This window comes from Mus caroli, chromosome 10 (genome assembly GCF_900094665.2).
Source record: "Mus caroli chromosome 10, CAROLI_EIJ_v1.1, whole genome shotgun sequence".
NCBI lineage: Eukaryota > Metazoa > Chordata > Mammalia > Rodentia > Muridae > Mus > Mus caroli.
Genome location: NC_034579.1, coordinates 82371246 through 82387731, shown reverse-complemented (window position 1 = coordinate 82387731; position 16486 = coordinate 82371246). Strand labels below are relative to the sequence as shown.

Here is a 16486-nt window from a genome sequence, read left to right as displayed (position 1 = left end):
CTTTGAGGTGACAGATTAGTCTTTAGAGCTGGTGCAACAGTCTCTTGAAGACGACTAGGACTCCCTCAGACATGATTTTTCTTGGTTGGCCTTACTAGAAAATGTTCTCAAAGTCTTCAATTTGAGAGATTTCCCCAATTTAGTTTTTTGGCTCAGCTGTATGAATGCTCTCATGTGCTCCACCATAATCAACACACATAGTTAGCATAAGATATAATCAGAGTATTGTCTCTCCTTGACTTCAAGTGTTCTGTCACGCACTCCAGTAGAGTCAGCTTGACAGGCTGTGAAGCCTATAAGCCACTCATGAGGCAGAGAGTTTCAAAGAAGCTCACCTCCTGGAGTTTTTGCGTTCTCATACTCATACTTTATTCTCGAGTTAGTCGGATGTATGGATCTACAAGCTCTCTTTTAATATTTTATTATAAATGCCCTTTAAGATTAAATTCTGTTATAGTTAGTTTCCCCAGTGTTCCAAGATCCCAGAAGCCGCCTAGCTTAGAATCCTGTGAAAAGGCAGTAAGGAAGTTAACTTATTCAGCAACTAATTAAGCATTACAATAGACAGAGCCAGTGGCTCAACTGGTCTGCAGAAAGCCAGGGAATCTCACTGAGATAGAAATCTTCAGTACAGGCTACATTGCATATTAAAAGCAAGTTGGTATATTCTTCTGACAAATGGAGATTCTCCAGATACTTAAAAGTTACACTCAAATAAGAATTTAGCAAGGCCTAGGAAATTAGGGGGGTTGTGATATTGCATTATTCTTGAGGCCTGCCAAGAGCAGAACCCCCTGGTGCTAGCCTTCACAAGGTTCAAAGGTATCACACTAGAGTGTGAAATCCTTGCCTGTCACTAAGCTGACCCTAGGCAGGACTGCTTTATCTTTACTGTAAACATCTACCTGGTTACTGTAAATCCTCTTGAAGTCATTCCTTTGTTTTGTACCTGGTAACTTCAATGTACCTTGCCTGCTGTGACTTCCGACCCTTATATTTTCTGTACTATAAAAAGTTTGATGCTCGACCTGACAAATACATTCAGATTCTACACAACCTCTCCTGTGTGCATCTGTCTGTCATCTCATCCAACGCTTTGCCCACCTGCGACTAGAGACCCATTCCACGAAGACAAAGGGACCCAGAGAGTCTGCAGCAGTGTTCTGTTTCTAAACTTTCTTTTTTTTTAAATGGATTTGATTTGAACTGTATTGGTGTTTCGCCTTGCATGTATGTCTGTGTCCCACTGGTGCCTCTGGAGGCCAGAAGTTGTATTCCAGAGGGTTATGAGCTACCATACAGGTGCGGGGAATCAAACCCAAGTCCTCTAAAAGAACAGTCAGTGCTCTTAACGGCTGAGCCATCTGGCCAGCAAGGAAAATGCTTTCTTAATAGACAGTAACTGTGATACAATAGGCCTAGTACTTCGGCTCATTTAAGAGACTATATATTTGTTGTTGATCTTATCAATTAAGGTTAGTTATTGCTTAAATTGCACAAGCAATTTATTCATCCAACAAAAATATTCTGTGTTCGTGGACTAAAGAATGAAGGAAACATGTGTAAATGAATAAGATAACGTCTCTGCCACTTTGTAAAGTACATAATTAATACATAATTATTTGAAGAATTATGGAGTTAAAAATCTTTCTAACACATTCAACCCACTCTATCTTCCCAAAGTGGGTTAAGAAATAACTATATGAGAATTTTTACATTTACACTGAAAACTTATATGAAAGAAAAGAATAACAAATGAAATAGTATGTATAAATATACATATTTCTACGTGTCACAAAAATAAAAGTGAGCTTTGGGTTGACACTAATTGGACATATAAAAGATGCTACATAAACAGTAGATCACAGCTATATCCTTGATGCTCGAGTATTAACAAATTATAAACCAAATTTACTAGTAAAGTAGAAAAATCAACATCTCAAACTACGCCTTCTTCCTGTTTAAAACAGATACATCTTTGAGCACAAAGGAAACGAGAGAATCATGTTTATTAATAACTGTTCGCTGACAGATGATTCGGAGTACTATGTGACAGCTGGAGATGAGAAATGTTCTACTGAGCTCTTTGTAAGAGGTAAAAGGAAATCTTTTCTTGCATTACCAAGGGGCTAGGGCTCTCATCCCAGGGACACTGACCCAAGCCAAAGGCAAGGTAGCCCCTTCAGCCTGGAGAAGCAGTCGCCTCTCTAGAAGCCTTTGGCTTGCCTGTTAGATTGGCTCAGTATTGCAGATCCATGACCATGGCAGGTATCCTGAGTCCTACTTAGTCTTCTGAATTGTTGAAGAAGAAAGAAGCTGAGAGAAACATCTCTTTATGAAGCTGCCTTGTGGCTTTGACTTTAAGGCAAACACTATTCTGCAAGATGGATTATTTTAGTTATAGCTTCTGAAACCCAACATACTTTAATGGATGGATAATCCACATTTTACTTGCTTGGCTGAATGAAAGCAGTTTTATTAAGATGAGGGCATCATTCACTGGTGTCAGAAGAGCAGCTGAAATAGTCAGAGAAAGCCAGGTTGACCTTATTTCTTTTATTAAGCCCTCCAATTACAGACAACCCCATCCCCTCTCCTTGGTTGAGGGCCAAAATCAAAACCTTCAGGCTTTATAGATTCTCCTTCATCCAAACTATCTACTGTCTGGTACCTTGCTTCATGAAGGTAGGATATTTGGTGTGCATTTTACGTTCTCTAATTTGATTCGAATAGTTCTGAAACTGGGGGGAACCGATCCAGCATCAGTGGCTATTTGTTTTGCCATGTGCAGACATAGAGAGTATCACCTCCAATTTACCCATTGGGTGATTCACTGATGATTCTTTCCCACCACTGTCATTTTTTCTGTGAACAAACAGGGGGTTCAAGACACTGGCTTTGGATACTTTAATGATCTTTTATTTCCCTTTTTCCAACTAGAGCCTCCAATTATGGTGACTAAGCAGCTGGAAGACATGAACGCTTACTGTGGGGAGAGGGTAGAGATGGAAGTTGAGGTGTCTGAAGATGATGCCAATGTAAAATGGTACATGGCTTTGCTGATTCCTGTCTGTCCCTAATAGACAAAGCATCTTCATAACTAACAGAATGCAACATGGGAGTGTCTAAATATGGAAATGATCAAAGCCTCTTTTGTACTAGCAAAGATGATAAGCAAAAATGTACTATGATCTGAAAAGCCAACTCCTAGAAATCTATGCAGATATGTACAGGGAGGGAGGGACTTACTGATAAATGGATCACACAGGTTCCCTAAGACTTTTTTGGCTGGAAAGACCATGGGTGTTCTTAAACTTTGCAGCAGGCCTTACTAGTGTCTAACATGGGAAAACATAATGTCCCTGTTTTCCATTTAAATCCTCATTGTCGCTGGGGATGTAACTCAGTGTGAGAGCACTTGCCTAGCATGTTTCAAGGTCCCAGGCTCCACTGCTATTGCCCTAAGAATTCAGTTTTCATCACTTTATTCTTTCAGTTCCCTGGAAAGATATGGTAGGCTGAAAAATTACCAACTCCTTTCAAAAATTAAAAAATGCCCAGGGGGCATAGCTTAGTGGTGAGGTATAGTTAGCTTGTGTGAGGCCCTCGGTTGACTAGCTCACACACGTTCACACGTGCACACACTTAAGCAAACAAACAAACAAACAAACAAAAGCTTGAGGTGGTGGGAACCAAAGAGCCTTCTATTGCATGCTCCATTCGTGTTGGCTCAAAATTAAAGACTAGAAGATTTAAGACTGTGAAATGAAATGTGATATTAAGAGAAGCATAGCAAAGGATATATCAGTCGTCAGCACAGAAAAGAGTGTTAGTGCTAATCCAGAACACACATAACTTAAAACTATGCTGTGAGACTGGAAGTGGAGCCAGATGTACGCTTAGCACTGCCTCTGACTGAAGGAGAACAGGCGCTCGTAACCCTTTAGTGTGACCTGTACACGATGCTTGTTAACTAGGGCTCAGCTGGTGGCTCTACCAGTAGACCTGTTAGTGAAGTCCTGTTCTTTAACAAATCCTTCCTGTGTATCTGGGATCTGTTAGGAACCTTGAAGACTCTGCAATAAAACAATAAACTAACATTTATTTCCTGGAATTAAAAGTTTTAATTAAAGGCTCTCACAAATATATATGCTATATATATTTGTGAAATATTTCATATATAGGAGATATACATATATGTATATGTATATGTATATAGATATGATTTAGTTTGATTATATCTCCCATTACCATTCTTTAAAGCCTTCCTCTTCCCTCTGAGCCTCTTCTGCCTCCCTGTAAATCCATGTTAATTCAGGTTTAAGAATGGTGAAGAGATCTTCCCTGGTCCAAAGTCAAGATACAAGATTAAAGTTGAAGGCAAAAAACACACGTTGATCATAGAAGGAGCAACAAAGGCTGACAGTGCGGAGTACTCAGTCATGACAACCGGGGGACAATCATCTGCCAAACTCAGCGTTGACTGTAAGTACGGCTCCAGTAGATATCTTCTACATTAGCTTACAAATAAGACTGTTTAGTAACTCCGTTTTTAGGAAACTCTCCATCTGTGTGATCCTTTATTTGTGGCATTTTGAAATATGTAGAATTGGACTCAGGTCTCTTAGAAAGAAATCAACTACATGGTTTAGTAGCAAAGCATTGGACTGGAGAGATGGCTCAGCAGTTAAGGGCACTGGCTGCTCTTCCAGAGGTCCTGAGTTCAATTCCTGGCGACTACTCAGTGGCTCACAACCATCATAAAATGAGATGGGGTGCCCTCTTCTGGCCTGTAGGCATACATGCAGGCAGAATGTGTACATTTCATAAATAAATCTTACCCCAAAAAAGTTACCCAGAAAATTATGTGCCAAACCATAAATATGCCAAATGCTTAACTATACTTCACTATCAAGCTTAAGTCATTAAATGAAGATTTAACACTCAACATGGAACTTGTAATTGCATTTGATGTACAAAGCCCAGGGGTGCCGCCGAGAACTCTCACCTGAAGAGCTTGCTTGCAGGTGATAGGCTTCCACAGCATAAGAGAGCGAATCTTCTTGTCCAAACGGCCTCTTAAAGTAGTGATTTCTCAAAACCAGTCTATTCTCAGCCGCCACAAGAACTAAAATAGCTGAATGTCCCAATCCTGATGGTCACTCACACATGCAGAGCGGACATCTTTCTTCTTTACTCCTTTGTTGGTCCAGCTGCACTTCATATGATCACAGACTTAAAAAAAAAAAAAAAACCAAAACCAAAAACATGCCAGCATGCTTCTTATGATCATGGAACTGTGGCCATTTTAGTTTAATCTAAAAATGTGTGTTGACCATAGGCAGGGTTTTATCTGACATTTTTATCCATTTAAAGTAATTAGAGTCAGTTCTACCTTCATGCAATGTATCTATTTCTAAAAATTATTATGCTGCACAAACATGTGTGTTAATAACCATGAGGCTTATGTAATAAATAAGACGGGGTATTACAGTCAAAAAAACCTCTGCTAGTCATACATCAAAAACAAAATAAAGGGTGGAGAAACGGCTCTGTTGTTAAGAACATGTACTGCTCTTACAGAGGACCCAGGTTCAGTTGGAATACCCCCATGGTGGCTCACAACCTTCTGTAGCTCTAATTCCAAGGGGTTTGATGCCTTCTTCCACCCTCCATGGGCCCCAGGCATTGCACATGGTGCATACACATACATGTGAGTAAACACTCATTCATATAAAATAAAAATAAATAAATCTTTTTAACAAACCAAACAAAGACCTCATTCAAAAGAACAAAAAACTGTATTGTGTATTTCCCCATGTTAGATGGTTGGTAAATACAGTGCTTGACCTTGAAAGGGTCCTAAGATTTGTTTGTGGGGATGGTGATGGGATGCCTGTAGCTTCAAGGGCATCAGGAAGTATCACGTGGATTATTTGAAATCAGATGAACAGTTGTAACCTTATATGTGAATGGATGTGGTTCATGCCCTATGGATGAAGAACCATCATCGTGGATATTTGAAATGATGGAACTTGTGTTACGCTAGGGTCTGCTCAGTTACACCCTCTACACTGGAGTAAGTTGTCACCTTCAGAGCACGTATGTATTACAGAAGATCTTATAGGGCACTGTGAAATGCCACCATGGTCACTTGTCTGGAGTTTGGGTGTGGATCCATAATGTTCTTTATCTCTACAGTGAGACCTCTAAAGATCACGACGCCTCTGACTGACCAGACAGTAAAACTTGGGAAAGAAGTATGCTTGAAGTGTGAAATCTCTGAAAATGTACCAGGAAAATGGACAAAAAATGGCCTCCCTGTTCAGGAGGGTGAGCGTCTGAAGGTTGTTCACAAGGGAAGGTAAGCAAGCCAATGGGCCTTCCGTAGGAATTATCCGCAGGCACTTTTCCTACTTCCTGAATGATGCATCCATGGACTCTTTGGAGAGCAGGGAGATGGCCTACTTCTCATCAAGTAATAACTGGTGGATGCTTTGCTGTAAATCACATCCTGTTCCACATCTTGTATCTATACCTCAAACCATGGCGTATCAGCCAACACCTATCAACCGCACCATCTAAAGCTGTGGTTACAGAAGTAACTCTGTGCATTCTAGTGGAAGACCTGGCAGATTACCAGCTGGCCGGAATGTTCAATAAGATATTGAGAGACCATAAGTTTGGACTGATGGGACCCAGCAAACCCATGCTAAAGTTCCACTCTACTTTGCCCAAACCAAGTTGTTTATCTAACTTTGTAGAAATTGAGGTAATTCTTGAATAGGACACATTGAGTTGCTGTGCCGCCTTAACCTGTAAAAGGAAAGTAACTTGGGAAGAGCGTACTTTGTTATCTGTTGCTGTTTCTCCTGCTCTTTATAATACCAAACTTCTCTGCATAGTTTATCGGGGCACTCGTTCTATTTTATAGCACGTGTTGCCTGATTCCAGAATGCAAATAATTGTAAATTAAGATCCTTATTTCGCCAGGCATGGTGGCGCACGCCTTTAATCCCAGCACTTGGGAGGCAGACACAGGCGAATTTCTGAATTCGAGGCCAGCCTGGTCTACAAAGTGAGTTCCAGGACAGCCAGGGCTAGAGAGAAGCCCTGTCTCAAAAAAACCAAAAAAACAAAACAAAGCAAAAACAAAGCAAAAACAAAAAAAAAAACAAAACAAAGCAAAAACAAACAAACAAAAGATCCTTATTTCATGGGACTGGAGAAATGGTCCAGTGGTTAAGAGCATGGGTTGCTTTTTCAGAGGATCAGCACTCAGTTAGTGGCTCACAACTGTCTTAATTCTAGTTCCAAAGGATCTGATGCCTGCCCTCTTCTGGCCTCTACAGGCACTGCATGCACACAGTACACATACATAGCAAGCAAAAACACCCATACACATACAATAAAAAATAAAGTAAATCTTTTAAAAATAAAATAAAACCTTGACACCATAATTATTGTCATCCTTTAATAAAAACAACTATCACAGGTCCTTTCTTCTATTTTTGTTTTATTATGGGAAAGCATAATTGCCTAGAATCTAGCAAAGATTTAAGGCAAGAAATTGAGCTTTAACTTATGGATTTCTAGGACTTAAAATCCTTTGAAATTTTATATGTATATAAAACACATATTCATAATATCTTTATGTCCTTCATATGTGTGTCTATGTCAGTATATATGTGTGGTACTGGGGATTGACTCTCACATGTGTTAAGTTAATGTGCTAATAACACTAAGCTGTACCCCTTATCCCCAAATTGTACATTTAAAAAATATTTTTTCTTCTAGACAGGTTTTCTCTGTGTAACAGTTCTGACTATCCTAAAATTCACTCTGTAGACCAGGCTGACCTTGAACTCACAGAGATCTGCCTGTCTCTGCCTCCCGAGTGCTGAGATGACAGGCCTGGGAGACCACCTCCCAGGGTTAAGCTGCACACTTTTCAGACTTTTTACAATGAGAGCATCCATGGGTTACATCCAATCCTCACTGATCCATGGCCCATAAACCTAGAACTATTACTCTTTGGTGTTCGTAGCCAAAGCCAGTGATTTCCTTTGTGATTTCTTCTATATTTAAACGTAGCATTAGTGAGATGCTATATTTTGTTCTTTTTGAAGTTATGAGAAAGAATAATGGATGCTTGCGTGCATAATGAGCAGGTTGTATTTGTAGAGATACTTCATACAATCCAAACCACATCTGACTTGGGTCAATAAGTACAGTAACACCTTCCCCATACCCTGTCCCTCTCTTCCTCCCTCTCCTATATGAAGTAAGTGAAGGATAAAGGACAGAGGCCTCTTCAGTTTGGGTCACTTATACTCTATACCCTCACAAAGTGTTAGACCTATGCTTTCTTCTTTCTTTAGAATCCACAAGTTAGTCATAGCCAACGCTCTCATTGAAGATGAAGGTGAATATGTATTTACACCAGATGCCTACAATGTTCCTTTGTCTGCCAAAGTTCATGTCATCGGTGAGTAGATCGGAGGAATTATTGTATAGCTGACCACTTGTTTGCTTATCTTGGACTCTAATGCATGAAAACAATATGACTTAAAAGATACATCAAGTACTATTATTCGTTATAAGTAGTTGATTTGGAAACATGACAAGAAGCAGTTTTCTAGGGTACCAAGCACCAACTGCCATGATGACTCATACACACACACACACACACATATATGTATATATATCATTCATATGTTATATGATATATATATATCATATATATATATATGATATATATATCATATATGCTATATATATATATCATGTTTTGCCCAGGTTAAAAACTGATTGTTACCAGTACTTATCAGTAGTCAGTCACTAGCCAAAATGCCACATGGAAATGTCTATGTGATAACAAAAGCCCTGCTCACTATTCCAGACCCCCCCAAGATCATCCTGGATGGCCTGGATGCTGATAACACAGTGACAGTGATAGCTGGAAGCAAGCTTCGCCTGGAGATCCCTGTCACAGGGGAACCACCTCCCAAAGCCATCTGGAGCCGAGCAGATAAGGTTTGTTACACTCGCATGCTCTGAGCACAATGCTCACGAACAAATGCCATACACACAAGCATGTGCATGCACATGACCTGACCCTCTCCTTCCCCCGACCCTGTGATTCCCGTGCAGAGAAGAGGCACAAATCAAGTGTATGCTACAGCCAGATGTAGTACATGCCTTTAATCCCGACCCTGGAAACAAACACAGGCAGACTTCTGTGAGTTGGAAGCTAGCCTGGCCTACATAATGAGTTCTGGAACATTCAAAGCTACAGTCAAAGAGTGAGACCCTGTCTAAACACACACATACACAGAGAGAGAGAGAGAGAGAGAGAGAGAGAGAGAGAGAGAGAGAGAGAGGAAAACAACAGTCCAAAAAAAAGTTCATTATGGGTATAATTCCTCTGAAAAGAGAATAAAAACTGATTTTTGCATGAATCCATTAATCATTTGTTTTTATATTTCTAGCCACCTACTTATTTAGCTAAGCATGATTTTGTGACTTATGAACACAGTCCCACCTTATATTCCATGGATGCCGTGGAGCAGGAAGGAAGAAAAGTAGTAAAATAAAGAAGGAAATCACTTTGCATAGTAAAGAGTGCAGTGGAAATAACAGGACATGCTAAGCTGGGTATGGTGCCCCGTTCCATAACAATTACACTGACTAAGATAGGAGTATTAACTATCAACGGACAGCAAAGGCTACCTAAAAAGACCCTGTCTTTAACACACACACACACATACACACATACACACACACACACAAATAATAAGCAAAATGAAAAACCCAAGAGCATATTGTGATAGTAACTGGGCAGAGTGTCACCCTCACCCACCTAAGCCTCCATGATTGACAGTAAGAGACTCCCCTCCCTGAATTCCGAAGGGAAGTGATCTCCTGGGTAGGCCTTGCAAGCACCAAGGTCAAGGACAGGGAATGAGCTTAATTAATGTGTGGGAGGCCTAGAAAGCCACTGCTGCTGGATGGGACATGTAGACCAGGAGAAAACAAAAGATGGGGGCTGGGGGGGGGTGTAAAGTGTCTCAGTTTAAACAATCCCTGGCTTCCTGGGGGCGGGGTTGCAGGGGAGATTAAAGGCAGAATTTAAGACTTTTACTTGCAGAGAAATGGACTTAAATTCTCACATACACAGAGTAATCCCCAAATTAACAAAACTGTGTGAACAGTTATTTTCTGGATATTTGAACCAGGTCAAATTATAAAAGGCGATGGCTCACAATATAACAATATGTAAGGATATCCTACAGTGCCTTGCTTACTGCCTTGGGAGAATATTCCAGTGGTGGAGGGGGGGTGGCTAGTAGGGGGTAGAGCCTTTGCCTGACATGCATGAAGCCCTGGGCCTGGTTCCTAACAGAGGAAAGAGTGGGGAGGGAGATATTTCAATCCAGGTAACATACAAGGGGTAAACACCCAGACATAACCTAAAGACCGTTGAGGGCTTTTTTATACAAGAAGGCCAGGGAGGCAGGAGTTCATGCTTCGGAGTGGAGAGCTGCTCAGATGGAGCCCTGGGGTGTGGGGGCCAGTATGGTGACATGTGCCTTTATTCCCAGTACTCTAGAGGCAGAGGCATGAGGATCTCTGGGAATTCAAGGCTGGTCTGGTCTACATAGCAAGTTCCAGACCAGTCAGGGCTATGCAGTGAGCACCTGGCTTAGGAGATCAGAGGTTGGGGGATGTAGCTCAGTGGTTTAAGAATTTGACACAGCAGAAAATTAAAGAGTACAACTGCCAGCTCAGCTTTTCCCTGCCACTTGGGATCAGTCATCCTTCCACATCCTCATCCAAAGTGGAAACTTAAGGCTGAGAGCTGGCTCAGTGGTTCAGAGCACTTGTTACTCTTGTAGAGGACCCAGGGAGTCCTTTCCCAACATCAACATAGCTGCTAACAACCATCTATGACTCCAGCTCTGGGAGATCTGACGCCGTCTTCTGACCCTCAGGAATACTGGATATCCGTGGTGCACAGACATATGCAGGCAGGACAACATACCCATAAAGTGAAAGTAAACACATCTTTTAAAAATGGAAACTTAATATTAAACAGAGTGGAAGATTATCCTGGCACCATCTTCCAACACTGCTCACCCGCCGCCATGTTTTTTTGGTTTTTGCGTTTTGCCTTGCTTGTTTTTTGGAGACAAGATCTCACTATGTAGCTCTGGCTGGCCTTGAACTTGCAGATCACAGAGATCTGCCACCAGAGTGCTGGGGTAAAGATGAGTGCCCCCACTCCCAACCTTTTCAACGTGTTCCCGTTTTCTCAAGATATCCATGCAAATGAAATCCATGAGTCTCTGATATTAGTTGGCATCCCAAAAGGACACCTCCCCTTGTAGTTTTCTGTCCTTGGCTTTCTTTTGGGAAAGCTTCTAGTTAACAGACTTTTGAATCCAGCACCGCTCTCTGCCTCTCAGCAATGTGGGCTTGAGCACATGAAGTCTGGGTTCCCTCCTGTGTAAATGGAGTAGATTGACCTGACAATGTACAGGTCAGACACTCGGGCCCGCCTGGCTGAGGTCCTCAGATACTCTAGAGTGGCTCTTGTCAATCTATCACATCGTGCTTGCTTCTTCCTTTTCAGGCTATTATGGAAGGCAGTGGTCGGATCAGGGCAGAATCCTACCCTGACAGCAGCACGCTGGTCATTGACGTGGCAGAGAGAGACGACTCTGGTGTGTACAACATAAATCTGAAAAATGAGGCTGGAGAAGCACATGCAAGCATCAAGATTAAGGTTGTGGGTAAGTTCTCCAGGGGAACAAGCCTCTTAGACCCTGACAGGAGGAAACCACACATAGCTTTATTTTACCAACCAGCATCTCTCTTTTACTACCTTTGTTGTTTTTCTTTGTGTTACCTTCTTTCCTCTTATTTTTCTCCTCTGTTTTCTCATCTAGAGAACTTCTCACTGGAGAAACTAAACAGTTAGGGGCGTTTGGGACTATTGGTTATACCTCTACAAAGTCATCATCCATTTGGGTGCCCTTCAAAATCTTTAAGCACTTTTTTTTTGCAATAAAGATATAATTACAATATTTTACCTCTTTTCCTCCATCCAGCATCTCCTGCACCCTATAACTCCCTCTCAAATTCATGGACACACACACACACACCTACATATGTAGAAATACAACCTGTATGGTTTCAGGACTGACAACTTGGTGTTGAATAACCACTTGGGGTCTCATCCTTGGGGAAGAATATTTCTCCCACTCTCAGAGTCTCTTAGTCACCTGTGTAGTTCTTTGTGTATGGATGAAGTCCCATGAGATTTCCCCCTTCTGTGTTAGCACATTTACTGCTGTTGTTCTTGTTTGGGTCTTGTTTAGGCTATATATTATTAAGGTATCATGGGTGAGCCTTCCTTGTTTTCTAGGAGCACACTCTAACAGCAGATGCCCTGCTCCTTCAGCTCTTATAATCTTTCCATCCCCTCTTCTGCAATGTTCCCAGAGTCTTGGGGTTTAGGCTTGTGTTGTAGAAGTATCAACTGGTGCTGGGCATCCCTTGATCTTTTGCATTTTGAACAGTTGTGGTAGTTGCAAAGAGAGGTTTTCTTTGCTGCATTGTGAGAACTCATTTATGGGCATAAGTAGTTAGAATGCAGAATTGTACTGATTTAGTTAAATGCCAGTAATGGGTTCTCCTCTGAGACCCATGACTTCACTAGCTCTGGGTATTTGCTTTTGGGTACCAATTGAAACACAATTGCTAATCAGCGATCATGAGGGATGGTAACCATGTGCATTGATCCTTAGCTTTCTAAATGCATTTTAGCTCAACTAAAACCCAGTGATTTGAGTCTACCTGACTATTAGTGTTCCAGATTCTCCTGGACCCCTCTTCTCACTTCAGATTTCCTTGAGGAACCATTATTTCAAAGTGACCCCAAATTAGTCACTTTATCAAAAGCTTAAAACTATACATTAACATAGTGTCTTGCCAATTCTGAATTGAATTCCTCCAATCAACATCTTGAATCTTCTATTTGATATAAAATTGACAATAATTAGTCCTTGGTTTCCCTCTGCTGGAAGTTAATTTTGTAATTAAAAAAAAAAAAAACTATATCTAACATCTAGGTGATAATTTCTTTGCACTACTTTCAGAGTAAAGAACAGGGGTGTCTGGTTCCATGTGGAATGTGTCCTTTAATGTGACAGTTTTCAAGGATTTGTAGATATTGTTAGGTTGATTTTCACTGAGCTCTTTCCCTTTATGTATGTTGGCATGATTTTTTTATGGGATTCTTATATCTCCCTTCCAATCCTTACTGCACCCTAAGCCCTGCCAACCCCCAACACTAGGTAGGAGAGAAAGTTATAGAGAAAAGGTGTCATAGACTTCTTTTTTTAATTATTTTTTTATTTATTATATGTAAGTACACTGTAGCTGTCTTCAGACACTCCAGAAGAGGGCGCCAGATCTCATTACAGATGGTTGTGAGCCATCATGTAGTTGCCGGGAATTGAACTCAGGACCTTCGGAAGAGCAGTCAGTGCTCTTAACCGCTGAGCCATCTCTCCAGCCCCGTCATAGACTTCTTTAGACTACTTCTTATTGATTAGGGGTGTCAGGTTCCTTGGGGCAAGTGCAGTCTTCATCATGACGATATTCAGTTTCTCCTTCTCATCTCTTTTCTTTGCTCAAGACCACTTGACAAACTACAGCAACAGGAACCAGCAGCAGCAACAGCAGCAGCCTCCTCAGATGGAATGCCTGCCCCAGTCCCTCTTGGGGGCTCTAGCATTTATATATACCCTCTGAAAGGTTCCCAGAGTTCCAAGTGTAAACTATCTGCAACTGGGCAAAAATCACTCCCCTACTAGAGCACAAGGCAAATCATAATCACCTGCTGTGAAGCAGCCTCTAATCCCACACCTGAGATTAAAACAAAAACATATTCACATAACTGGGTTTTTAAAGAAACCAAAATTCTTACTATATACTTACCCTGTATTGACTTTTTATCCAAGTTAGTTTTTAAATGTATTTCAGAAAAACAACAACAACAACTTGGTACCAGATTCTGACTTTCACCCAACCCCCTGCTTTTCCTATTAAGATTTTTCTGTTCTGTCTACTACAGATATCCCTGATCCTCCAGTGGCACCAAATGTGACAGAAGTGGGAGATGACTGGTGCATCATGAACTGGGAGCCTCCTGCCTATGATGGAGGGTCTCCAATCTTAGGTAAATCACATACTGATCAACCCAGGTTACTGCCAGTGCAGTTGGCAATCTCTTAAAGCATATTAGAACAGAATACATTCTGGAAATTGAATCTAAGAAAAAAGTCTGTTGAGTTGGTAGAGTCTTGGTGTAGCATACAGGAGGCTCTGGACTCAACTATTAGTACTGCCAAGGAAGAAGAGGAAGAGATGGTGCGTAATATACTATGACTTCAAATAGCTGTTGAAATTGAGATATCTATTGTGATGTTCTGATTCCTTGGGATTTGAACAGCTCCATGGAACGTCCCCTGAGAGTCTCTTTTTCTCACTTGTTTTCTCTTTTCACTCAACAACTAATTCTGAGAAAGCTCCTAGTCTAACTCCCATTGATCTGGTCAGTAACTACCATACATAGGGTTGTGTGTTAGTTAATGTTCTATTGCTCTGAAGAGACACCATGACCAAGGCAACTCTTATAAAAGCAAGCATTTAATTGGGGGCTTGCTTACACTTTTAGAGGGTTTGTCCATGATCATCATACTAGGAAGCAGATAGGTATGGTACTGGAGCAGTGGCTGAGAACTTTAAATCCTGATCTACAGCCAGCAGGCCAGGAGTTGGGCCTGATATAAGCTTTTGAAACTTCAAAGCCTACTCCTAGTGATTCAGCTCCTCAAATGAGGCCACACCTCCTAATCCTTCCCAAACAGTTCTACTAACTAAGCATTCAAACATATGAGCTAATGGGAGCCGTTCTCCAAACCACCACAAGTTGTGTGATAAAGGAGTTTTTAATCATTAAATTCTTAGGAGACTTTGCTTCCTTTATGGAGAAATGATTTTTTTTTCTATAGATAGAAATAAAACATACAAAACTAATCTTTTTTTCTCTTCTTATTTCTATTGCTGCAACCTTCTGGGCTCTTGGCTCTTGATTGCTCAACAACAGTGACTAAGTTGCTATGAGCTGCATGCCTCTGACTCATTTTTCTTCCTTTACTAGTACAACTTTATTTTTTTCTATTACTATTATTTCATCTGTATTTTGCAGAATTTACAGTTGCTTCATCTAGCCTCTAACAACAACCAGTGGGATAAGGTGCAATAAAGTGTAAATGTATTTGGCTATTTTACTCAATCTACTTATAATGTACAAAATTTTAAGAACTGCTGTCTAATAAGATTTAACTTTGGAGACAAGATAAAGAGAAACAAGGAACCCGAGTCTCTCTTCTTTTCACCTATAGGATACTTTATTGAGAGGAAAAAGAAACAAAGCTCCAGGTGGATGAGACTGAATTTCGATCTCTGCAAAGAGACAACTTTTGAGCCCAAGAAGATGATTGAAGGCGTGGCCTACGAGGTCCGAATCTTTGCAGTCAATGCCATTGGCATCTCCAAGCCCAGTATGCCCTCCAAGCCCTTTGTTCCTTTGGGTGAGTCCAGAGAAACGCCTCTGCCGGAGACATCACTGCCCCAGATGGTTGCAGCTTTCCCTCTGACTTCTAAGCTGGGCTGGACCTGGAGCTTCTTAGAGTGGTAGGGTGGGGGATGGGAAACCAGGGTTAAGGGCACTATTGTAAGAACTGCAAACTGACTTTGGAGAAGTTGACCATCTTCAGAATGTAGGCCCTGGAATTCATTTCCAGAACTCCAGTGGCAGCTGTGGGTGGCTCCCATTGCTACTCCTGGCTCTAAATATGGAGCTGAGGCCATGTGACTGCTGTCCATTCTCCTTCCTAAAGTATCATAGACCAAGCTACTTCTGATAATGAAGCCCTTTGCTTTATAATTGCATCTTACTTTATGACTGTATCTTAAGTTTATCTAAGAAACATCCACAAAATGTTCAGAGAAGGCAAATGAAAGATAAGCTGCCTCTACTATTTTACTGTATTAAAGTGTTTCTTTAGAAATGGGAAATTCAACTGGCATAGTGGTGCATACATTTAATTCCAGCATTTAGGAGATTGAGGTATATGGGTCTCTGAGAGTTCAAGGCCAGCCTGGTCTACAAAGTGAGTTTCAGGACAGCCAAGGCTGTTATACAGAGAAACCCCCGTCTTCACTCATCCCCCACCCCACCCCCACCTCCCACCTCCAAAAAAAGAAAAAAGAAAGAAGTGGGAAATTCAGTACAAGAGTCTGCTTTAAAAGTCCAAGTCTAGCCGGGCGTGGTGGCGCACGCCTTTAATCCCAGCACTCGGGAGGCAGAGGCAGGCGGATTTCTGAGTTCGAGGCCAGCCTGGTCTACAAA

General features: G+C 41.2%; 1 protein-coding gene across 7 annotated transcripts in view; it reads left to right on the top strand.

The window, feature by feature from the left end:
• Positions 1–16486, top strand: part of Mybpc1 (myosin binding protein C, slow type) — a 90083-nt gene that overhangs the window by 50179 nt on the left and 23418 nt on the right. For all 7 annotated transcript variants that reach the window (XM_021173524.1, XM_021173522.1, XM_021173521.1 and 4 more), the window contains 9 exons: positions 1971–2095; positions 2941–3046; positions 4319–4485; positions 6202–6364; positions 8382–8488; positions 8903–9036; positions 11636–11795; positions 14144–14248; positions 15477–15665. In XM_021173524.1, the coding sequence (XP_021029183.1) occupies positions 1971–2095; positions 2941–3046; positions 4319–4485; positions 6202–6364; positions 8382–8488; positions 8903–9036; positions 11636–11795; positions 14144–14248; positions 15477–15665 (1256 nt within the window). The remainder of the gene's footprint in view (positions 1–1970; positions 2096–2940; positions 3047–4318; positions 4486–6201; positions 6365–8381; positions 8489–8902; positions 9037–11635; positions 11796–14143; positions 14249–15476; positions 15666–16486) is intronic.